This window comes from Oncorhynchus gorbuscha, linkage group LG12 (assembly GCF_021184085.1).
Source record: "Oncorhynchus gorbuscha isolate QuinsamMale2020 ecotype Even-year linkage group LG12, OgorEven_v1.0, whole genome shotgun sequence".
NCBI classification, from domain to species: domain Eukaryota; kingdom Metazoa; phylum Chordata; class Actinopteri; order Salmoniformes; family Salmonidae; genus Oncorhynchus; species Oncorhynchus gorbuscha.
The window spans coordinates 67,220,505-67,245,007 of NC_060184.1; the positions used below are offsets into that span (position 1 = coordinate 67,220,505).

A 24,503-nucleotide genomic window follows, 5' to 3' on the forward strand; every position below is an offset into this window, starting at 1 on the left:
ACAACACAGCACTACATAAAGAGAGACCTTAGACAACATTTACATAAATGTGATATTAAAGTTTTTTATATAAATATATAAATTAGCAAAAATGTCTAAAAACCTGTTTTGTCTTTGTAATTATGGGGTATTGTGTGTAAATTGATGAGGAATAAGACTAACGTCACAAAATTTTGAGGTCAAGGTGTCTGAATACTTTCAGAAGGCAGTGTATTTTTGAGGCCATTTAGATGCTTCTACCTGGTGGCAGAAGAAGAGAATGACACTTTCACATAAAAAGGCAAGAGAACTTTATCAAAGTTCGTACAGTGTGAAGATGGGCAGAAACTGCTTCTGCAATAGAAATCACTGAGAACACTTGTAGGCGATGTCATGGCTACGTTGGCTAGTTAAACTCATGCGTATAAACACGTCGGCGGGTGTAATGGACGTGTCATGCCGAAATGCGAACGTCAAATTAGGCATTCCTTAAAGTTGTTTTTGACGAACATGAAAACGTGACAGTTTGCGATGTTGCGTCTCTGGGTTTAGAAACTCTGTGCCTTCATGCTACGGGTGAGTAGACGTTCAAGCCCAGCACTGATTGTCACTCCATGTTAATTACATATATCTACTTTGTGGTTGTCCCTTCAAACGTATTCAATTATTCCTGACGAAACATTTGTCAAGTTCTCCATCTTGTTGTAGTTGAGTCTGAATAGTTTGACTAGTATAAACTACAGTTCCCATGAGCGCTACGCGTCTCATTACGCAATCCTGAGGATTTCTTATCAGCTTCTACGTAATGCAGCTGACTTTCGAAAGCAAAAGCCGGGAGCAAACTTCAAAATAAAAGCCACCTCAGACTGAAATCCACAACATCTAGGCCTATTTTGAAAGGTATAATATTGATAACAGATGCTCTTGTATCTCATTTTATATTGTAGGCCTACTGGACTCTAATGGGCTTGTTGAACAAAAATACTTGGAATCCAATTTTAAATTTAATCATAACAGGACTTTTATTCTGACACCACTATTAATCCTCATTCTTGTCTACGTTTCTGGTTTACCCCCAATGTTAAACCGACCTCTACCAACCACGGGGATACAGAAAAAAACGAATCACCGTGAATTCAATTCACATCTCTTTTATCGGGTGAACGTGCCCCGGTGACAGTCCGTTTTCCCTGCAGTTATGAGGCTCCGCTGGTCCGGGGGCGTGCTGCTGTCGGTGGCGGCTGCCTATTACGTCTATACTCCGTTACCGAGTGCGGTGAGCGAGCCCTGGAAGCTCATTCTGCTGGACGCGCTGTTCCGGAGCTTCATACATGCGGTAGGACTGACTGGTAATGACTTGAAAATAGAGTAGAACGTATTAGTTAAGGCAGGTGTTTTGCTGTAAATAGTATTGAATACTAGAATTAGTCGGTTCATGACATTAGTGCAGTGAACTGGTTAGCCTATGAGTCCCATCAGGTCATACAGCCCACAGGACAGTCATATAACCTATAGTACCTTGACAGTCCATTAAGGTCACCAATCAGGGGCGTCATGCACCCCAAAAATCTGCGGGGGCACAAAGTATGTAAGGGATGTGGTCTGGGGAATACATTTGAGAATTGAACATTTTTCAAACACCTGAGACAGCTTTCCCCTGCAATCTTGAGCCATAATAAATATGCTTAATTCTATGTAAAAACAATTGGTCTATTTCTATATATATATATATATATATATATATATTTTTTTTTTTTTTTTAAAATTTGACCCCATTTCTCCTCAATTTAGTTAAGACCTTGTCTCATTGCTGCAACTCCCCAACAGTCTTGGGAGAGGCGAAGGTCGAGACATGCGTCCTCTGAAACATTTACATTTTTTATTTCACCTTTATTTAACCAGGTAGGCTAGTTGAGAACAAGTTCTCATTTGCAACTGCGACCTGGCCAAGATAAAGTGTAGCAATTCGACACATACAACAACACATGACCCGCCAAAACACGCTGCTTCTTAACACTGCTCACTTAATCTGGAAGTCAGCCGCACCAATGTGTCGGAGGAAACCAAGTTCGACCCTCCCCTAACCCAAACAGCGCTGGGCCAGTTGTGTGCCACCCTATGGGGTCCCAGGCTGTAGTGGTGAACCCCAGGCTGTAGTGGCACTGCGCCACATGGGAGGCCAATACAACTATATTTCATCATATCTAAGCATACCTCTTGAGCTACCTGTATCCTGCTGACTAGTGGTTCTTTTTTTAAACAAACTAAATATGCTTCTCTGCATCTCTGCTAATATCTGGGTCTTATTCAGTACATTGCTTTTCTAAAGTCTACCAACCTTGCCAGCAGGCATGCCAGCTAAGATAGATGGACAAGCTAGCTGGTCTAACTTGATTGATAGCCTGAAATGACTTCTTGGTAGCTAGTTATGAGGTTGAGAGATTGGGAACCTATCTGGGCTAGTTAAACCCAGCTTCAAATAATTGCTAAGTGGCTAGTAGTGTTACAGAGAAAAAATAAAAACAAATGATATATCTGTGGGGGCACGTACCCCTGTGCCCCCTATGGGTATGACACCTCTGGTAATAGTGTTTTGGGTTGGAGAATAGTAGCATGACATTATAGGCCTTTACTTGACCAGACTGTCTGAACTTTGAACCTCTATCATTGGCCAGCTACAATAAGGACATACACACAGGACTTGTGTGGTGATAAATTGAGTACACTGCATTCTTTTCCAAAAAGTAGCCTGGCCCTCTTTGAAGTCACGTAGGTTGATTCATCGATGTCTTTTTATCTATAAATCTCTCTTACAAAAACTCCCGCCGTGCCTAACATCATTATTCATCTTCAGTTACTATATCCGATCCCGGGGATGGCTAACCCTGAGAATCCCTTTGGTCTCCTCAGAGTTAGGTAAAACTGCTTTTAGTTCATTTGCAGCCCATGTATAGAACAGATTAGAGACCTCCTTGTTGTGGAATGTGGTTGTTTTTCTTGACTATTTGTATTTTTACATTGTGTGTTATTTTTTGGGGGAAAATTGTGTATATGCAGGGCTCCTTGCTCCCTTGCAGAAGAGACCTTGGTCTCAATAGTGACTCCATTTAAATAAATAAATAATGAAAATTGTCACAGTGGTCACTGGCCTTGTGCAACAGTGGTCAACAACAGTAAGGATCTGATGAAATAGAGAGTGGGGAGTGGCTGAAAGTCATCAACACGCCTTAACCTGTGTCTCTACCTAACCTCCCTCTAACCTGAACTACCAGTCCAAACACCTACCTAGCTTATTAGTAATACTGTAGAAGATTACACACACTGATCACACTGAGACCTGCAGTGCCAGTCCCCACACCCTATACAATAATTCTGGATGGCTGGTTGTAGTTTATACATCCCATCACTGTGTGCAGATATTAAACTGAGCGTGTGTGTGTGTTCCAGGGTGATGCGGCGCAAGCTCTAGGGTTGTGTCACAGTGTCCATATGTTGAACTCTGTGGTGTCTCGGTTGGAGGTGATTGAGCCATGGTCTAGTCCTACTGTACGTGTCACTGACTCCGCCTTGGGGGGCGTGCCTGCACGAGTGTTCCAGCCAGTTGGAGGAGGAGCCAAGCTCAGGAGGGGAGTGCTTTACTTCCATGGTGGGGGATGGGCCCTTGGCAGCGGACGTAAGTGTGTTTGTGCTAGAGTGTCTTTTTAAACATTCCATATGTGTTTATGCACAAAATGTTCTGCATTTGTATGTATGTGTAGGAATGAGATCTTATGACCTGCTGTGTAGGAGGATGGCTGAAGAGCTAGATACAGTCGTTGTGTCGGTTGAGTGAGTATCAGAATAATACTTAAAAAATATATCTACATAAATCATATGGGAACCGAACTGGAAACCGGAAGGCTACCATTGTGCCCATGAGCAAGGCACTTATACTAACTTAACTTATGGTGTGTTAATTGTTGTTACCATAGTTACCGCTTGGCCCCTGATTCAGTGTTTCCAGACCAGTACCATGATGCTCTAGCAGCGTCCAGGGCCTTCCTGTCCCCAGAGGTCTTGCAGCGCTTTGGGGTCAACCCAGCCAGGGTGGGGGTGTCTGGAGACAGCTCTGGGGGGAACCTCGCTGCAGCCGTGGCCCAGCGGGTACACACATCTAAACTTGCACACACACACACTCACACACACATAAACACACACTCACATGTTTTTTTTCTGGCCACAGATTTCTGTAGATGACAGTATGAGTGTGAAGTTCAGTATCCAGGCGTTGATCTACCCAGTCCTCCAGGCTCTAGACCTGAACACCCCGTCCTACCAACAGAACCACAATGTACCCATCCTGCACCGACACCTCATGGCCAGGTACAACACACACACACACACACACATACACATACACATACACATACACATACACATACACACACACACCTGTTACTAACCTTCCTTTCGCTCTCTAGGTTCTGGCTGATTTACCTGGGGGCTGATCCCTCTCTCCTCCCTCATCTCCTCTCCTCCCCCTCCTCCCTCCTTCATCCCTCCATCTCTCCTTCCATCCGTTCTCATCTCAACTGGACCTCCCTGCTCGCGGCCAAACACCAAAAGCATTACCGGCCCGTTGGCATAGAGACTGGGTCGCGGGAGGTCACGGGGATAGTGCCGGGGTTGGTGGATGTGCGAGCGGCGCCGTTGCTTGCAGAACAGGGGATTCTGGGTAGAACGCCGCGAGCGTACGTGATGACGTGTGAGTTCGATGTTCTGAGGGACGATGGGTTGATGTACGCCAGGAGACTACAGGACGCGGGCGTCACGGTTACCAGTGTTCACTATGACGACGGTTTCCACGGCTGCATGGTCTTCTCCTTTTGGCCGTTTTTGTCCTCCGTTGGCCAGAGGAGTCTGGACAACTACATCCAGTGGCTAGACCACAACCTCTAGAACAGCCATACTCAACAGGCGGACCGCGGTCTGGAACCGGACCCAGAAGAGGGTCGATACGGACAGTGTGTTTAAAATCTATTTTTTAAGAAATCAATCAGGCTTTTAACTTACTGCTGTTGAGTAGTTATCATGGGCAGGGGACTCGACCCCAAGGGGGCCCCCATGGATTTTGTTGAATCACTCAGGTATCATATGAACACACATAAGAAGACATGGCAAAATGTGTAGAATTGCAGGAAATTTGCTTTAAAACTGCAAGTTTTTTTGCCCCATGTCAAAATGTGTGGAATTGCAGAAAATTTGCTTTAAAACTGCTACGTTTTTTCTCCGCCAGCAGAAGGGGTGTGAATTGTTTGAACAGTTTAGAGTTACATGCGTTGCGAAGGGCGGGTTTGTTACTACGCCGACAGATGACAATACCCATCCGGACCTTTTCCACTTAGGACATTTGTGTGACCAGACCATCTAAAATAGTAGTCTAGACCACGACAGAACCCTATGGAACCCAAGTTATGTTGAGAATCAAAACTATAGGATCACAACCTAGAATCCAATAGGAGCACCACTAGGACTAAAATGTCCAGGCAACCAGACAACCACACCTCCCATGCCTCTTTCCTTTTGACTACCTAGCTGATCCTGTGGTTGTTCAATGTAAAGACCGTGAACTGTCAGCTGTCTATGGAAAATGATTTAAAGCTTTGAATGCTAACAGTCTGATACACTGAAAGACTGACCAACATACACATCTGTGTGGAATCTCTGGGTTGTGCAATAATATGTTGTATTTATTTATTTGACCATTCCAAGCTTAGAGAAGCAGGCAGAAGAGGGCCAAAAACAGACCTCACCACATGTTTTAACTGCAGCCCCCGAGGAACAGTGTTTTAACAGGGTATAGGACCACTCAGAGAGAATCTGACACGGCATGAGACCAGACAGGCTGAAAATGATTTTTTATAGATATTATTTTAGAAATGAAGTAACTCACTGGGCAAAAATGGTTGAATCAACATTTTTTCCACTTTAAAAAATATCTGTGATGGAAAACTGATTGGAATTGCAAAAAGTCATTAACCTAAGGGAATTTTGTCATTTTTTTCACCCAACTTTTGACCTAAATCCAATGACATGGTGAAATTGTTTGTTGATTTCACGTTGAATTGACATTATTGACAACTCAACCAAATGTTCAATCAAAACTACACGTTGAAATGACGTCTGTGCCCAGTGTGAAGATATGTTATGTGCAGAGAGAACATTGACCATAGAACGTGTGTGTTTTTTTAGTATAAGGAATATTGTCTGTTCTAAATCAGTCAAAGGATCAGGTGTTTGTGTTATGTGAAGATATAAAGCCATGTGAACCAGGAATTCCAGGTATTCCAAATGGGCTTTTATTTTAGAAAGATCTGTCCTCTTTTCTCACACAATGTACGTAGCTATTGGTTTGGCGTATTATGTTGATGTGTTTTCCTTTTGCCTGATATTTGTTGACCACTCGGACATTTCAATGTACTTTAGGCCTGGCCAAAGTCATACATTTAGACATATGGCTCTGGGCCTGGCTATTGACCCTGGGTGTAATACCACTACTAGACAGATGGTGACACTGTTGTGCCCTACAGATTAGAAAACCCCTTCCAAGAATCAACTGACTGTAAACTGGTAGGGAACAAAGGCCTCTGTTTGAGCTTCAAAACTGTGAAGTTTTATATTATCACTGGAGAGAATTTAAACTAATGAATATATGTACATAAAATATATATTTTATCTGATGTTGAGTCTAAATGGATCTGAAGTTTCAGTGGCGTGAATTGGTTCAGCTAACTTCCTGTTCTGAGCACAGTATTGTAACAGTATTGTAATATACACTGCTCAAAAAAATAAAGTGAACACTAAAATAACACATCCTAGATCTGAATGAATTAAATATTCTTATGAAATACTTTTTTCTTTACGTAGTTGAATGTGCTGACAACAAAATCACACAAATTATCAATGGAAATCAAATTTATCAACAGATTGAGGTCTGGATTTCGAGTCACACTCAAAATTAAAGTGGAAAACCACACTACAGGCTGATCCAACTTTGATGTAATGTCCTTAAAACAAGTCAAAATGAGGCTCAGTAGTGTGTGTGGCCTCCACGTGCCTGTATGACCTCCCTACAACGCCTGGGCATGCTCCTGATGAGGTGGCGGATGGTCTCCTGAGGGATCTCCTCCCAGACCTGGACTAAAGCATCCGCCAACTCCTGGACAGTCTGTGGTGCAACGTGTCGTTGGTGGATGGAGCGAGACATGATGTCCCAGATGTGCTCAATTGGATTCAGGTCTGGGGAACGGGCGGGCCAGTCCATAGCATCAATGCCTTCCTCTTGCAGGAACTGCTGACACACTCCAGCCACATGAGGTCTAGCATTGTCTTGCATTAGGAGGAACCCAGGGCCAACCTCGCCAGCATATGGTCTCACAAGGGGTCTGAGGATCTCTTCTCTGTACCTAATGGCAGTCAGGAGCACATGGAGGGCTATGCGGCTCCGCAAAGAAATTCCACCCCACACCATGACTGACCCACCGCCAAACCGGTCATGCTGGAGGATGTTGCAGGCAGCAGAACGTTCTCCACGGCGTCTCCAGACTGTCACGTCTGTCACATGTGCTCAGTGTGAACCTGCTTTCATCTGTGAAGAGTACAGGGCGCCAGTGGCGAATTTGCCAATATTGGTGTTCTCTGGCAAATGCCAAACGTCCTGCACGGTGTTGGGCTGTAAGCACAACCCTCACCTGTGGACGTCGGGCCCTCATACCACCCTCATGGAGTCTGTTTCTGACCGTTTGAGCAGACACATACACATTTGTGGCCTGCTGGAGGTCATTTTGCAGGGCTCTGGCAGTGCTCCTCCTTGCACAAAGGCGGAGGTAGCGGTCCTCCTGCTGGGTTGTTGCCCTCCTACGGCCTCCTCCACGTCTCCTGGTGTACTGGCCTGTCTCCTGGTAGCGCCTCCATGCTCTGGACACTACGCTGGACAGACACAGCAAGCCTTCTTGCCACAGGTCACATTGATGTGCCATCCTGGATGAGCTGCACTACCTGAGCCACTTGTGTGGGTTGTAGACTCTGTCTCACTAGAGTGAAAGCATCACCAGCATTCAGAAGTGACCATAACATCAGCCAGGAAGCATAGGAACTGAGAAGTGGTCTGTGGTTATCACCTGCAGAACCACTCCTCTATTGGGGGTGTCTTGCTAATTACCTATAATTTCCACCTGTTGTCTATTCCATTTGCACAACAGCATGTGAAATTTATTGTCAATCAGTGTTGCTTCCAAAGTGGACAGTTTGATTTCACAGAAGTGTGATTGACTTGGAGTTACATTGTTGTTTAAGTGTTCCCTTTATTTTTTTAGCAGTGTACTTACAGGTGAAAAAATGTTTTTATTTTATTTAACTAGGCAAGTCAGTTAAGAACAAATGCTGATTTACAATGATGGCCTACCCCAGCCAAACCGTAACCCGGACGACGCTGGGCCAATTGTGTGCTGCCCTATGGGACTCCCAATCACGGCGGGATGTAATACAGCCTGGATTCGAACCAGGGACTGTAGTGACGCCTCTTGCACTGAGTTGCATTGCCTTAAACTGCTGCGCCACTCAGGAGGTGAAAAATGTTCTTCCTGTTAAAAATAACAATTGTGTGTGTGTGTGTGTGTGTGCTGTTCCAGTTTAAGGAATGCAGTTTGAACCTCCAGGGTGTTTTGAAACTGAGTGGCACGTCTCTTTATTGCTACAGGGTAAAATCACACACACACACACACACACAGACAGATGCATACATACATACAGTGCACACACATACACTAACACACACATACATGCACACTAGCACGCCAGCTATATGGGAGTGTGTGAATTGAATGGTAGCAGAAGGTTTTAGGCAGGAGATGGCGTCCCAAATTGAGAATTAGGGAACCTGTTCTAATTTTCTATCTTTCACACTCTCCCTTCGCATTCTCTTTCTCAACTTCTGCCTTCCTTTCTTTCCTGGTCTCTGTCTCTCTATCTCTTTTCTTTCTCATACCCTGAAGAGGAAGAGGGTAACCTGACCCATCAGATGATCACATGACCTGTGACATGACAGTAGAAAGTGAATAGGTACAGTACATGCTCGATCAACACATCTGAGTGTGTGTGTGTGTATACGCAAGTGACTACATGTTAGTGACTGCATGTCAGTGTGTTTGTGCGTGTCCCTGACCTTGTTTGGGGAGTTAGTCTATGTGCCCTGGGGAGTAACCTGTTAATCACATGCTGCTGGATGATTATTTCAAAAGAAAACAAAACCTACAGAATGAAAATGGAGAGGATGTGAAAAAAGAAGTGTGGGAGTTGATGGGGTAATGTGAGAGGAGAATGTTATCACTGAGAGTAAAGGTTACATTGTTCACTGCTTCCTGACAGGGAGAATTAGGGAGAGAGATGGAGGGGGGAGTAAGGGAGTAAGAAGTAGGGAAAGAGAGAGAGAGAATGGGAGGAAGAGGGGTAGAGAGAGTGAGAGTTTGTGCTTCAGGGCAGTGTGCTAGAGACCAACATAAAGACAGTCTGTATCTAGCCCCGTTTATACCTGGTTCTAACATGCATCCTTTGTCTTGGGCTCCCGAGTGGCACAGCGGTCTAAGGCAATGCATCTCAGTGCTAGAAGGGTCACTACAGACACCCTGGTTTGAATCCAGGCTGTATCCCAACTGGCTGTGATTGGGAGTCCCATAGGGCGGCGCACAATTAGCCCAGTGTCGTCTTGATTTGGCTGGTGTAGGCCGTCATTGTAAATAAGAATTTGTTCTTAACTGAATTGCCTCGTTAAATTAAAAAATATGACTTCCATATTCTGATTGTGCCCACATTTTCAGACAGATGTAGATGATTAAAAGATGCATTGTGATCACATTTTTTCTGACCACCTCCGGAGGTAGTCAGGCACGCATTTTTTAAATTTATTATTTTTATTTCACCTTTATTTAACCAGGTAGGCTAGTTGAGAACAAGTTCTCATTTGCAACTGCGACCTGGCCAAGATAAAGCATAGCAGTGTGAACAGACAACACAGAGTTACACATGGAGTAAACAATAACACAGTAGAAAAAAAGGGGGTCTATATACAATGTGTGCAAAAGGCATGAGGAGGTAGGCGAATAATTACAATTTTGCAGATTAACACTGGAGTGATAAATGATCAGATGGTCATGTACAGGTAGAGATATTGGTGTGCAAAAGAGCAGAAAAGTAAATAAATAAAAACAGTGTGGGGATGAGGTAGGTGAAAATGGGTGGGCTATTTACCAATAGACTATGTACAGCTGCAGCGATCGGTTAGCTGCTCAGATAGCTGATGTTTGAAGTTGGTGAGGGAGATAAAAGTCTCCAACTTCAGCGATTTTTGCAATTCGTTCCAGTCACAGGCAGCAGAGTACTGGAACGAAAGGCGGCCAAATGAGGTGTTGGCTTTAGGGATGATCAGTGAGATACACCTGCTGGAGCGCGTGCTACGGATGGGTGTTGCCATCGTGAACAGTGAACTGAGATAAGGCGGAGCTTTACCTAGCATGGACTTGTAGATGACCTGGAGCCAGTGGGTCTGGCGATGAATATGTAGCGAGGGCCAGCCGACTAGAGCATACAGGTCGCAGTGGTGGGTGGTATAAGGTGCTTTAGTGACAAAACGGATGGCACTGTGATAAACTGCATCCAGTTTGCTGAGTAGAGTGTTGGAAGCAATTATGTAGATGACATCGCCGAAGTCGGGGATCGGTAGGATAGTCAGTTTTACTAGGGTAAGCTTGGCGGCGTGAGTGAAGGAGGCTTTGTTGCGGAATAGAAAGCCGACTCTTGATTTGATTTTCGATTGGAGATGTTTGATATGAGTCTGGAAGGAGAGTTTGCAGTCTAGCCAGACACCTAGGTACTTATAGATGTCCACATATTCAAGGTCGGAACCATCCAGTGTGGTGATGCTAGTCAGGCATGCAGGTGCAGGCAGCGATCGGTTGAAAAGCATGCATTTGGTTTTACTAGCGTTTAAGAGCAGTTGGAGGCCACGGAAGGAGTGTTGTATGGCATTGAAGCTCGTTTGGAGGTTAGATAGCACAGTGTCCAATGATGGGCCGAAAGTATATAGAATGGTGTCGTCTGCGTAGAGGTGGATCAGGGAATCAGGGGTGCCTAGATATCTTACTAATGTAGACAGATCTGAAAAGTGAAATCACATCAAATCTTATTTGTCACATGCTTTGTAAACAGCAGGTGTGGACTAACAGTGAAATGCTTACATATATAAGCTGGGGCTTCCGTGTATGCAAATTATCCAATGGATATTCTTTAAAAAAATAATATGAATTTATTTATTTTAAGACAATTACTGATGCAGTAAGTCAACAGTGCTACCTGTCAATGAAATTAGAGGCTGGTATAATGATATTTTAAATGGTTTTACCATCCATATATGTTTACACTTGATTGAGGAGGTGGTCAGGATGAGCTGATCACAATCAAATCCGTGTGTCCTTTAATTGTTTACACCTGTCTAAAAATGTGGGCACAATGAGGATGTGGACCAGATCATGACAAAGGGCGCATGTTAGCACCAGGTAGAAAAGGGCTTCTGATATTGTATCTCACTCTCTTCCCCTCTCTCTCTCCCCCCACGCTGTAGGTTGATTCTGACTGACTGCCTGATTCCTGAAGTGAAATGAGGCATTGAGTTAGCAGCTCCCACTACAATGGTGCTAGTTACACACACACACAGTCATACAGTCACACAGTCAGTACATCAACTTTAGTTGGGGCTTTTCCTGGCGTCAGAAAAAATAAACAATGCCTAAAACAGAACTCTGGAAAACCCAAAATGTCCTCATTGGCCATTGGTCAGTTCTCTGATTCCCAATCTTTCAATTGGCCCATTCTATTGTCTCCTGCCTTCCACCCCCCTGTAGTGTGCGTGTGCCAGATATTACTGCAATGGACATGGATGCATTGTTTAGCTGTATTGTGTGTGTGTGTGTCTGTCTGTGTGTGTGTTACAGCCGTGTGGTTGACTGAATTGTTTAGCTGGGAAAGAGTTCTGAGGTCATCTCAACATCAAGGTCTAGAGAGAGAGAGAGTTCTGAGGTCATCTCAACATCAAGGTCTAGAGAGAGAGAGAGTTCTGAGGTCATCTCAACATCAAGGTCTAGAGAGAGAGTTCTGAGGAGGTCATCTCAACATCAAGGTCTAGAGAGAGAGAGAGTTCTGAGGAGGTCATCTCAACATCAAGGTCTAGAGAGAGAGAGGGTTCTGAGGAGGTCATCTCAACATCAAGGTCTAGAGAGAGAGAGAGTTCTGAGGAGGTCATCTCAACATCAAGGTCGAGAGAGAGAGTTCTGAGGAGGTCATCTCAACATCAAGGTCTAGAGAGAGAGAGAGTTCTGAGGTCATCTCAACATCAAGGTCTAGAGAGAGTTCTGAGGTCATCTCAACATCAGTTCTGAGGTCATCTCAACATCAAGGTCTAGAGAGAGAGAGAGTTCTGAGGTCATCTCAACATCAAGGTCTAGAGAGAGAGTTCTGAGGAGGTCATCTCAACATCAAGGTCTAGAGAGAGAGAGAGTTCTGAGGAGGTCATCTCAACATCAAGGTCTAGAGAGAGAGAGAGTTCTGAGGAGGTCATCTCAACATCAAGGTCTAGAGAGAGAGAGTTCTGAGGAGGTCATCTCAACATCAAGGTCTAGAGAGAGAGAGAGTTCTGAGGTCATCTCAACATCAAGGTCTAGAGAGAGAGAGAGAGAGAGAGTTCTGAGGAGGTCATCTCAACATTAAGGTCTAGAGAGAGAGAGAGAGTTCTGAGGAGGTCATCTCAACATCAAGGTCTAGAGAGAGAGAGAGTTCTGAGGAGGTCATCTCAACATCAAGGTCTAGAGAGAGAGAGAGTTCTGAGGAGGTCATCTCAACATCAAGGTCTAGAGAGAGAGAGAGTTGGGAAAGAAACAGAAAATAGAGAGTGGGGGAGTAGAGTAGTAGTACCATATTATGATTATTATTATTAGTAGTACAGTATTATTATTATTAGTAGTACAGTATTATTAGTAGTAGTATTACAGTATTAGTAGTAGTAGTAGTAGTACAGTATTATTATTAGTAGTAGTACAGTATTATTATTAGTAGTAGTACAGTATTATTATTAGTAGTAGTAGTACAGTATTATTAGTAGTAGTAGTACAGTATTATTAGTAGTAGTAGTACAGTATTATTAGTAGTAGTAGTACAGTATTATTTTTATTAGTAGTAGTAGTACAGTATTATTATTAGTAGTAGTACAGTATCATTATTAGTAGTAGTACAGTATTATTATTATTAGTAGTACAGTATTATTATTAGTAGTAGTACAATATTATTATTATTAGTAGTACAGTATTATTATTAGTAGTAGTAGTACAGTATTATTATTAGTAGTAGTAGTACAGTATTATTATTAGTAGTAGTAGTACAGTAGTATTATTATTAGTAGTAGTACAGTATTATTATTAGTAGTAGTACAGTATTATTAGTAGTAGTAGTACAGTATTATTATTAGTAGTAGTACAGTATTATTAGTAGTAGTAGTACAGTATTATTTTTATTAGTAGTAGTAGTACAGTATTATTATTAGTAGTAGTACAGTATTATTATTAGTAGTAGTACAGTATTATTATTATTAGTAGTACAGTATTATTATTATTAGTAGTAGTACAGTATTATTATTATTAGTAGTAGTACAGTATTATTATTAGTAGTAGTAGTACAGTATTATTATTATTAGTAGTAGTACAGTATTATTAGTAGTAGTAGTACAGTATTATTAGTAGTAGTAGTACAGTATTATTATTATTAGTAGTAGTACAGTATTATTATTATTAGTAGTACAGTATTATTAGTAGTAATAGTACAGTATTATTAGTAGTAATAGTACAGTATTATTATTAGTAGTAGTAGTACAGTATTATTAGTAGTAGTAGTACAGTATTATTAGTAGTAGTAGTACATTATTATTTTTATTAGTAGTAGTAGTACAGTATTATTATTAGTAGTAGTACAGTATTATTTTTATTAGTAGTAGTACATAATTATTTTTATTAGTAGTAGTACAGTATTAGTAGTAGTAGTAGTACAGTATCATTAGTAGTAGTAGTACAGTATTATTATTATTATTATTATTGTTATTAGTAGCATTAGAGGTTAAGTATTTTTAGAGGACAAAGTTGGGAAAGAACTGAAAGAATTGGAGAGAGGGGGAGGGATTTGGGGAGTAAAAAAGTTATCTTGTGGTGTGTGTGTGTGTGTGTGTGTGTGTGTGTGTGTGTGTGTGTGTGTGTGTGTGTGTGTGTGTGTGTGTGTGTGTGTGTGTGTGTGTGTGTGTGTGTGTGTGTGTGTGTGTGTGTAACATCATAGATAAAGTAACTCCTGTCCACCCACTCTCAGATAATGATGATGACTCTATCACTCAGACCTCCCCATGTCCCCGAAACAGAGCTGGCTGGGAGAGGACAGACACACACACACACATTTCAACTGGAACTAATAAGAACAAGGAACTGACTGAACCCCCCCCCACACTCAGAATACCAAGTGAAACCGAATAAATCCGAGACTCTCAGGGGACACGCATGCATGGAGCACAGATTGAGGCCAGATGTTTACAATACAGAAACAGAGAAACAAGATCCATGTATAAACCGAAAAGAATAATCCTATTTTTCGTTTGGAATAGAACAATGGAATAATATAAACATTTATTATTGCCACGTAGCTATATGCAATACCTACAGTGGTTGAATAGAAGGGCAGATGTATAGGCCTATAGCGTTGGGCCTAAATCTCTGTGATCAACAACAGATAGTCTATAGCAGACTGACTTCCTAGCCTAATAATAACTGCGTATCAGTGTTGGTTCAGCTCTAGCCAGAACCGAAATCTTCTCCATGACTCAAGTCATGTTTTTGTTCTTCACCGTGGCCTTGCCTGCTCCTCCCTCTCTCTTTCCCTCTCCTCCCTCTACCTCTCTCTTTCTGTGCGGGAGGAAGGGGGCAGAAGTTATAGTTACTCTCTCTTCACCGCTTTTGTTCTGAAACCGGAGCGTAACAGAGCAGGGCGCGAGGCGGTGGTCGGTATGGCGGGAGGCTCGAGCGGCTTCACATTTCTCGGGGTTCTGCTGCTCGCGGCCATTCTGCTGCAGACCGTGGCCGTTACCGTCACCGTGCTCTACTTCACTAACGTCCTCAACACGGTAAGAACCAGGAAAGAAGGAGTGTAGTATACAGACATTTAAAGTATATGAGGTCGCTTGATGTGGCCTGACATTTGCACTTTTGGGACTATTCCATTGGCCCCATTGTTTCGGGCAAACAAAGTCTGTAGGCCACGGATGAAAGCAATTGAAATGTATTTGACACGGGTCGTTTGTGCTTACGCGATGTCTTGCGCAGTGGCAGTGCGCATACAGTTGGAGAAAGTAGGTTCTCTCCAATAAAGCTTTTACAGGAAAACGTGTTGCCTTGCAAGTTAATTACCTGAATTGTTTGTTTAATGTTAAAACATGATTTTTTTTATTGGGTTATTGACTGTACGTTTGTTTGTGTGTAACTCTGTGTTGTTTTTGTGTCGCACTGCTTTGCTTCATCTTGACCAGATCGCAGTTGTAAATTAGAACTTGTTCTCAACTGGCCTGCCTGGTTAAAAAAAAGGTGGAAAAATAATATTGTAATAAAAATTGCAAATGTGTGCACTGCATAGAACGCTCAGTGCATTCTGTAAAATAAAGAGTGTTTGTGAGTTGTAGTGCTGTGCTGGGATACAAGGGAGTTCTGTGTAGAGAACCAAAACTCAAGACTATTGATATGCCAATTTTCCAGCTTTATTGTTTGCTTGTTGTTTCACCTTGTTTTTGCAGGGAAAGTTTAGTGGTTCTCAAGTGCTAGTGAAACTGTAAATGATTGACTTTTTGTTAGGCCTTCTGTGTTATCCTCTCCTGCAGCTGTACTCTATTTTTATGACATGTTCTATCTTCTCTTTCTCTCTGCATTGTTGGAAATGGACCTGTAAGGAAGCATTTCACTGTTAGTCTACACCTGTTGTCTATGAAGCATGTGACAAATGCAGTTTGATTTGATTGTACTTTAGTAACCTGGATTATTTCCATAATGATTGAGCAACAATGCTGACTCCCCCCCTCTCTCTCACTCCCTCTCCCTCTCTGCTTCCCTATACTCCCCCCCCCTCTCTCCCTCTCTGCTTCCCTATAATAATATGCCATTTAGCAGACGCTTTTATCCAAAGCGACTTACAGTCATGTGTGCATACATTCTACGTATGGGTGGTCCCGGGAATCGAACCCACTACCCTGGCGTTACAAGCGCCATGCTCTACCAACTGAGCTACAGAACCACACCCTCTCTCCCTCCCCCTCTCTGCTTCCCTATACTCCCCCCTCTCCCTCTCTGCTTCCCTATACTCCCCCCTCTCTCCCTCTCCCTCTCTGCTTCCCTATACCCCCTCTCTCCCTCTCTGCCCCCTCTCCCTCTCTCTGCTTCCCTATACCCCCCCCCCCTCTCCCTCTCCCTCTCTGCTTCCCTATACCCCCCTCTCTCCCTCACCCCTCTCTGCTTCCCTATCCCCCCCCTCTCCCTCTGCTTCCCTATACTCCCCCTCTCTCCCTCCACCCTCTCCCTCTCTGCTTCCCCATACTCCCCCTGCTTCCCCTCCCCCCCCTCTCCCTCTCTGCTTCCCCATACTCCCCCCCCTCTCCCTCTCTGCTTCCCTACTCCCCCTCTCCCCTCTCCCCCTCTCTCCCTCCCCCTCTCTGCTTCCCCATACTCCCCCCTCTCCCTCTCTGCTTCCCTATACTCCCCCCCTCTCCCTCCCCCCTCTCCCTCTCTGCTTCCCCATACTCCCCCCTCTCTCCCTCCCCCTCTCCCTCTCTGCTTCCCCATACTCCCCATCTCTCCCTCCCCTAGCACTCCCCCAGCTCTCTTTCCTCTGTCCCCCTCTAGTTCTCTCTGTCTGCCTCTCAGTGATTGTCATCAGTGTTTGTGGATGTTAATCATTACCAACCTGTATACAGTAGGAAACGGAAACCTAAAATACATATACAGAGGAATGTTACTTATAAAGACTTTAGACAGTCACTCCATTTGAACATGGCAGTATTAGTTTCATTACAGTGTAAAAGGGAGGCCCTGAAGTAAAGTAGTTTGTTTCTCAACTCCGGTCCCCCAAGTACCCCCAACGACAATACACATTGTGTTATGTAGGAGGTGTGTAATTATTGAAATTAAATGTGTGTGTGCGTGTTATTCAGATGAAGGAGACATTTGCAAGGAGCAGTGTGTCTTGTCTGACACGGTCTGACCTCAGAGGGGGGTACGTGCGCTCCCCGACCGAGGGGAGAGGAGACCCCTGCTGGCAGGTCACACAGCAACTACAAACCCTCATAGAGAAGGTAACACACACACACACACACACACATACACACATCCTCATCGAGTAGGTATCTGCCTGGCACGGGGCCCAGATCTTCCAGGAGGGCTGCCGAGTTGTGCAGCGGTCTAAGGCACTGCATCTCAGTGCTACAGGTGTGACTACAGACCCAGGCTGTATCACAACCGGCTGTGATTGGGAATCCCATAGGGCGGCGCACAATTGGCCCAGCGTCGTTAGGGTTTGGCCGCGGTAGGCCGTCATTGTAAATAATAATTTGTTCTTAACTGATTTGCCTAGCTAAATCAAATAAAAAGGACAGAGGTGCTCCCTATGGAATTTACCATTAACCACAGATTTAGGATCAGATTATTCTCCCTTAATCCTACTTTTAAAGGTCCAATGCAACCTTTTATATCATTATCAAATCATTTCTGGGTAACAAGTAAGTACTGTATGTACTATTACAGAGGTTTTCATAAAAATGGTCAAAAAGAAACAAAAATAGTTTTTTAACAAAAACTATTTCTCATGTAAGAATTTTGCTAAAACAGCCTGGGATTGGTCTGCCTGGGAGGGGAAAACTAGCTGTTATTGGCAAAGAGGTTTGGAACTCTCTTTGTTATTGGTCTAATTTACAGCCTAGTAATGTCACCAAGCTAGCCAAAACTCCACCCATGCAAAATATGCTGATTAGAAAGTTCTCTGTACACTGGACAACATGTAAAATGTTGGTCTCATGTTTCATGAGCTCAAATTAAAATATCCAAAACAAAGTTGTTTACATCCTTATTAGTGAGCATTTCTACTTTTCCAAGATTATCCATCCAGCTCACAGGTGTGACATATCAACAAGCTGATTAAATATCATGATCATTACACAGGTGCACCTTGTGCAGGGGGACAATAAAAAGCTACTTTAAAATGTGCCGTTTTGTAACACAACACTAAAGTCTCAAGTTTTGAGGGAGTGTGCAATTGGCATGCTGACTGCAGGAATGTCCAACAGAGCTGTTTTCACATAATTTTGTTACTTTCTCTACCATAAGCTACCTCCAATGTAATAAAGCCCTTTTGTGGGGAAAAACAAATTATTGCTGGACCTGGCTCCCCAGTGGTTGGGCCTATACCCTAACAGGCCCACCCATGGCTGTACCCATGCCCAGTCATGTGAAATCCATAGATTAGGGCCTAATGCATTTATTTAAATTGACTGATTTTCTTACATGAATTGTAACTCAGTAAAATCTTTGAAATTGTCACATGTTGTGTTTATATAGATTGTATTTTCTACCAGGATCTATCAGGTAATAACAGCTATCATTTTTCACACTTTTACAGTGTTAGTTTCATCAGCTGTTGTACAATATGCTCCAAAACACAATTTTGACTGCACTGGGCCTTTAACCATTAGGGGGGGAACGCAAAACTGACCTAAGATCAGCAACTTCACTCCCCTCAGCAGAGTTTCAGACATACAATGGGGTCTTTATGTTGCAGTCAACATGTGATCCGCTGTGGTTTAATCAGCACTGGAATGTACTCACCTGGCCAGAGACACACAGACCCCACACACACACACACAGTTTGTGCAGTACTGTTTTGTGCTTTTATTTGAAATGTGTTAAACAAATTGCCTGTATCTTATCCTTATCTCTCTCTTTGTCTCTCTGTCTCTCTCCAGTCTCTGTTTCAGCGATATCAGAGGGAGATCTCCTCAGCAGTTAGAGGTGAGATACTTTTGGTCATGTCGTGTAAGTGGTCACCTGCTTGTCGAACATCTCAATTCAAAATGTATGGGGATTAATAAAGGAGTTGGTCCCTCCCTTTGCTGATATAACCGCCTCTATTCTTCTTGGAAGGCTTTCCACTAGATGTTGGAACATTACTGTGGAGATTTTCTTCCATTCAGCCACAAGAGCATTAGTTAGGTCGGGCACTGATGTTGGGCGATTAGGCCTGGCTCGCAGTCAGCGTTCCAATTCATCCCAAAGGTGTTCGATGGGGTTGAGATCAGGGCTCTGTGCAGGCCAGTCAAGTTCTTACGCACCGATCTCGACAAACCATTTCTGTATGCAAAGGGAAAGGGCCGTCCCCAAACTGTTGCTACAAAGTTGGAAGCACAGAATCGTTTAGAATGTCATTGTATGCTGTAGCGTTAAGATTTCCCTTCACTGGAACTGAGGTCAACCCCGAACCATGAAAAATAGCCTCAAACTTTACAGTTGGCACTATGAATTAGGGCAGGTAACGTTCTCCTGGCATCTGCCAAACCCAGATTTGTCCTTCAGACTGCCTGATGGTGAAGTGTGATTCATCACTCCAGAGAACGCGTTTCCACTGCTCCAGAGGCCAATGGCGGCGAGCTTTACACCACTCCAGTTGATGCTTGGCATTGCACATGGGGATCTTAGGCTTGTGTGCAGCTGCTCGGCCATGGAAACAAATTTCATGAAGCTCCCAAAGAACAGTTATTGTGCTGACGTTACTTCCAATAGCAGTTTGGAACTCGTAGTGAGTGTTGCAACCTAGGACAGACGATGTTTATGCGCTACGCGCTTCAGCACTCGCCGGTCCCGTTTTGTGTGCTTGTGTGGCCTACCACTTTACAGCTGAGCTGTTGTTGCTCCTAGACGTTTCCACTTACAATAACAGCACTTACATTTGACTAGGGAAGCTTTAACAGGGCGGAAATTTGACAAACTGACTTGTTGGAAAGGTGGCATCCTATGACTGTGCACGTTAAAATTCACTGAGCTCTTCAGTAAGGTCATTATACTGCCAATGTTTGTCTATGGAGATTGCATGGCGGTGTGCTCAAGTTTATACACCTGTCAGCAACGGGTGTGGCTGAAATAGCTGAATCCACAAATTTGAAGGGGTGTCCTCATACTTTTGTGTATATATAGTGTAATTACCTGTCTGACATACAGTCATACAACTGGAGCAAAACAGCACCTTGTTCCCTGTGTCTATTGTACAAGTTCTATGCTGGTATCACTGACTGACGACCACACTAACTGATGTTCTGTCTCTCTCTGTCAGACGAGATGTCCAGGGTGTTGCCCTCACTGGCAATGGAGGACCAGGCTTCTTCTCGCCCCAAAGTTGCCGCCCATGTCACTGGCAGCTTCGCTCCCAAAGCAGCGAGGGAGGGAGGAGGTGAGACATGTTTTAGTTCACACCCTTCATACTCTAGAGACACTATGTGTGTGGGTGTGTGTGTATATCCCTTTGAATACTGATGCTGAGTATTAGATGAACGCAGGTTAGACACTGGGGGCATGTGGCTCACACTTGTGTGTGCTATGTTTTTCAGCTGTGTGTGTGTGTGTACACCACAGTGAGGGGAGAGCTTCAAAGTGATTATAAAAACTCAGGGAAAAAAAAGAAACGTCCTCTCACTGTCAACTGAGTTTATTTTCAGCAAACTTAACATGCGTAAATATTTGTATGAACATAAGATTCAACAACTGAGACAAACTGAACAAGTTCCACAGACGTGACTATCAGAAATGGAATAATGTGTCCCTGAACAAAGGGGGGGGTCAACATCAAAAGTAACAGTCAGTGTCTGGTGTGGCCACCAGCTGCATTAAGTACTACAGTGCATCTCATCCTCATGGACTGCACCAGATTTGCCAGTTCTTGCTGTGAGATGTTACCCCACTCTTCCACCAAGGCACCTTCAAGTTCCCGGACATTTCTGGGGGGAATGGACCTCATCCTATGATCCAACAGGTCCCAGACGTGCTCAATGGGATTGAGATCCGGGCTCTTCACTGGGCATGGCAGAACACAACATTCCTGTCTTGCGGGAAATCACACACAGAATGAGCAGTATGGCTGGTGGCAATGTCATTATGGAGGGTCATGTCAGAATGAGCCTGCAGGAAGGGTACCACATGAGGGAGGAGGATGTCTTCCCAGTAACGTACAGCATTGAGATTGCCTGCAATGACAACAAGCTCAGTCCGATGATGCTGCGACACACCGCCCCAGACCATTAACGGGCCCTCCACCTCCAAATCGATCCCATTCCAGAGTACAGGCCTCGGTGTAACGCTCATTCCTTCGAAGATAAACGCAAATTCGACCATCACCCCTGGTGAGACAAACCCGTGACTCATCAGTGAAGAGCACTTTTTGCCAGTCCTGTCTGGTCCAGCAATGGTGAGTTTGTGCCCAGTGATGACCTGCCTTACAAGCCAGTCCAGCCTCTCTCAGCCTATTTGGAGGGATTGTGCGTTCCTGGCATAACTCGGGCAGCTGTTGTTGCCATCCTGTACCTGTCCCGATCTTGTGCAGGTGTTGTTACACGTGGTCTGCGAGGACGATCAGTTGTCTGTCTCCCTGTAGCGTTGTCGTAGGCGTCTCACAGTACGGACATTGCAATTTATTGCCCTGGCCACATCTCATTGCAGCATGCCTAAGGTACGTTCACGCAGATGAGCAGGGACCCTGGGCATATTTCTTTTGGTGTTTTTCAGAATCAGTAGAAAGGCCTCTTTAGTGTCCTGCGTTTTCATAACTGTGACCTTAATTGCCTACCATCTGTAAGCTGTTAGTTAGTGTCTTAACAACCATTCCACAGGTGCATGTTGATTAATTCTTCATTTTTTTAATTGGACCTTTATTTAACTAGGCAAGTCAGTTAAGAACAAATTCTTATTTTCAATGACAGCTTAGGAACAGTGGGTTAACTGACTGTTCAGGGGCAGAACGACAGATTTGTACTTTGTCAGTTCGGGGATTTGAACTTGCAACCTTCCGGTTACTAGTCAAACGCTCTAACCTCTAGGTTACACTGCCGCCCCGATTTATGGTTCATTGAACAAGCATGGGAAACTGTGTTTAAACCCTTTACAACGAAAATCTGGATTTTGGGAATTTTTATGAATTATCTTTGAAAGACAGGGTTCTGAAAAAGGGCCGTTTCTTTTTTTGCTGAGTTTATATCACTACAGTAACTGGTAATATATGCAGTATATCTGTCCCATGTGAGCTCTATGGCATTTTAGAGCAGTACACTTTCCATAATACAGTAGGTATTCAGGGGATTGAGGCTGTTCCAATTCTTAACCTATTCTATTCTGTCTTAAGACCCAGCCCTGTCTACTGTAGGCAAGAGGGTTTATTGTCTTCTCAGGAAATCAGCCTTCTCTGTGTTGCTCTTGACACCCCCATTCTGTCACACACGTCTGTGAAGCAGAGGTTCTGTTGTGATAACATCCTGTCGCTCTATCTGATTAGATGTTAACTTTACAGTAATGCTATTGGTTAACACCTCAGCTTTTGAATCCAAACAATCAGATGTTTAAAAAGGAGTCTCAGATTCATTGACTCTTTCTCTTTGTTCCTGATCTGCTCTGGTGTGATACACTCTGGCGCTTTCCTTCTCCACCCCAGGGACTCTTGGGGCATGGCCTTTCAGGCTATGACTTCTCTCTCTTTCCATGGATTCTTTGTATCCATCTCTCTGATCATTCCCAGATTAATAATGCCTTGTAACTTAAGTTTATGCCTTGTGTGAGTTCATTCATTACAAAGTTATGAAATATCTGCCTTTGATAATATCAACTCTCCAACCTTTCTTGATAAACAATTTATGTAACTCAACAATAGTCCTGTTTACCCATTGCTAAATCATCTTTATGGAGTCAAATCTATATTTTAATACTTTGATCATATTAATTACATAGTCTTATTATGGGTCGAATGTGAGGTATGCATATATATTTATATATCAAATATTACTTCACTAGAGCTGCTCTGTATTATTCTTAACTGATTCTATTTTGTGTTAAGACCCAGCCCTGTCTAAATCCTGACCCTTGACCCTACCTACTAACACCTGTCTCCTTCCTGTCTGGCCACAGGTTCTCCCGGGCGGCGTGTGCAGGGGCAGAAGATCTCGTGGTGGGAGGGGCATAAAGGGCTGGCATTCCTTCAGGACGTTCGATTGATTGATGGGGAGCTGGTGGTGCCTTGCCCAGGACTCTACTATATCTATGCCCAGACCTACTTCAGACACACCCACCCTGGGGGAGAGGAGGGGGAGGAAGAGGTGGAAGAGGAGAGGGAGCAGAGGGGGAGGCCCATGTTGCAGTATGTTTATAAGAAAGTGAGTTCACAGGGCCAGGGTCATGTTCAGGGTGCTTGTAGACATTAAACAAGAAAATGGTTTGAAATTAAGGTGCCTTCTGAACTTGTCCAATACGTTTTTCCAGTTTCAACAGTTATATCTTACTGTATAGTGGTGGTGCTGTGTACCCCCTCTTCCAGGTGTCTTCCTATCCGGTACCCATCCTGCTAATGAAGACCAGCCGTACCTCCTGCTGGTCCCGGGATTCCCAGTTCTCTCTACACTCGGCCCACCAGGGAGGGCTGTTCCCATTGGCCACTGGGGACCGCCTCCTCGTCACCGTTAGCAACGCCTCCGCCATCGACATGGATGAGAGGAGCAGCTTTTTCGGGGCTGTCCTGGTCAGCTAGTGGTCAGGGGTTAGTCTATATGGTGGCTTGGATGGTTTGGGGCTAACGGACACCAGCATACTCACTGTTTGGGAGCCATATGTGTGTGTGTACTGACAGACAGATCATTCTGAGAGCTGTGTGTTAGTATGTGTGTTTTGTATGGGTGTACAGATGTACAAAGCTTTAAGCTCTGTGACTGCTAGGCTGGACATGCGAGGAGGCGTGAGCAGAGCTGGTGTGGTTATCCTATTATCTTCCACTCTGGTGCAGATGGCCTAGACTTCCCTCATGGCTCATCCAATTAGCTGTGCCTGAAGCAAGCAGGCCTGTGCTGATTAGATGAAAAGCAGATGAGTGGCGTGAGGTCGGGGGCCAATGTCTGCTTTAGAACTTCAGGACAACTGACCGACAATGAATCAGCGAGGGGATGATTGTGGATAACTGTCTTACTGCTCTTTTCATATTAAAAGGATGAGTCTCTTTTTCCTGTTTTTTTTTTTAACTCTCAGAGATGGGTTTTAATGTAATATTTGAATGTAGGGTGTTTTTGTGTTGAGTCTGTGTTATAACTGTAAATACATTGAATGTATGTTGCTTGATTGTAGACTTTTACATTCTTA

At 43.9% G+C, this 24,503-nt stretch overlaps 2 protein-coding genes across 6 annotated transcripts; both read left to right on the forward strand.

The window, feature by feature from the left end:
- The first annotated feature begins 295 nt into the window (after positions 1–295).
- Positions 296–6,698, forward strand: LOC123991272 (neutral cholesterol ester hydrolase 1-like). Of its 4 annotated transcripts, XM_046292705.1 has the most exons (7): positions 297–555; positions 1,176–1,315; positions 3,427–3,652; positions 3,738–3,807; positions 3,951–4,122; positions 4,202–4,341; positions 4,440–6,698. In XM_046292705.1, exons 2-7 carry the CDS (start codon positions 1,178–1,180, stop codon positions 4,915–4,917), a joined length of 1,224 nt encoding a protein of 407 aa, XP_046148661.1. In that variant the 5' UTR covers positions 297–555; positions 1,176–1,177; the 3' UTR covers positions 4,918–6,698. The 4 variants fall into 4 exon arrangements, with proteins under 4 accessions (XP_046148662.1, XP_046148661.1, XP_046148660.1 ...); XM_046292706.1 differs by lacking the exon at positions 1,176–1,315 and having other exon boundaries at positions 296–555; XM_046292704.1 differs by lacking the exon at positions 297–555 and having other exon boundaries at positions 1,037–1,315.
- Positions 6,699–14,607: 7,909 nt separating this feature from the next.
- Positions 14,608–24,477, forward strand: tnfsf10 (TNF superfamily member 10). 2 transcript variants are annotated; one of them, XM_046292710.1, is made up of 7 exons: positions 14,608–15,217; positions 17,288–17,428; positions 18,687–18,713; positions 19,091–19,136; positions 20,452–20,568; positions 23,286–23,530; positions 23,692–24,477. In XM_046292710.1, exons 1-7 carry the CDS (start codon positions 15,101–15,103, stop codon positions 23,899–23,901), a joined length of 903 nt encoding a protein of 300 aa, XP_046148666.1. In that variant the 5' UTR covers positions 14,608–15,100; the 3' UTR covers positions 23,902–24,477. The 2 variants fall into 2 exon arrangements, with proteins under 2 accessions (XP_046148666.1, XP_046148667.1); XM_046292711.1 differs by lacking the exon at positions 18,687–18,713 and having other exon boundaries at positions 14,612–15,217.
- Positions 24,478–24,503: the final 26 nt, after the last annotated feature.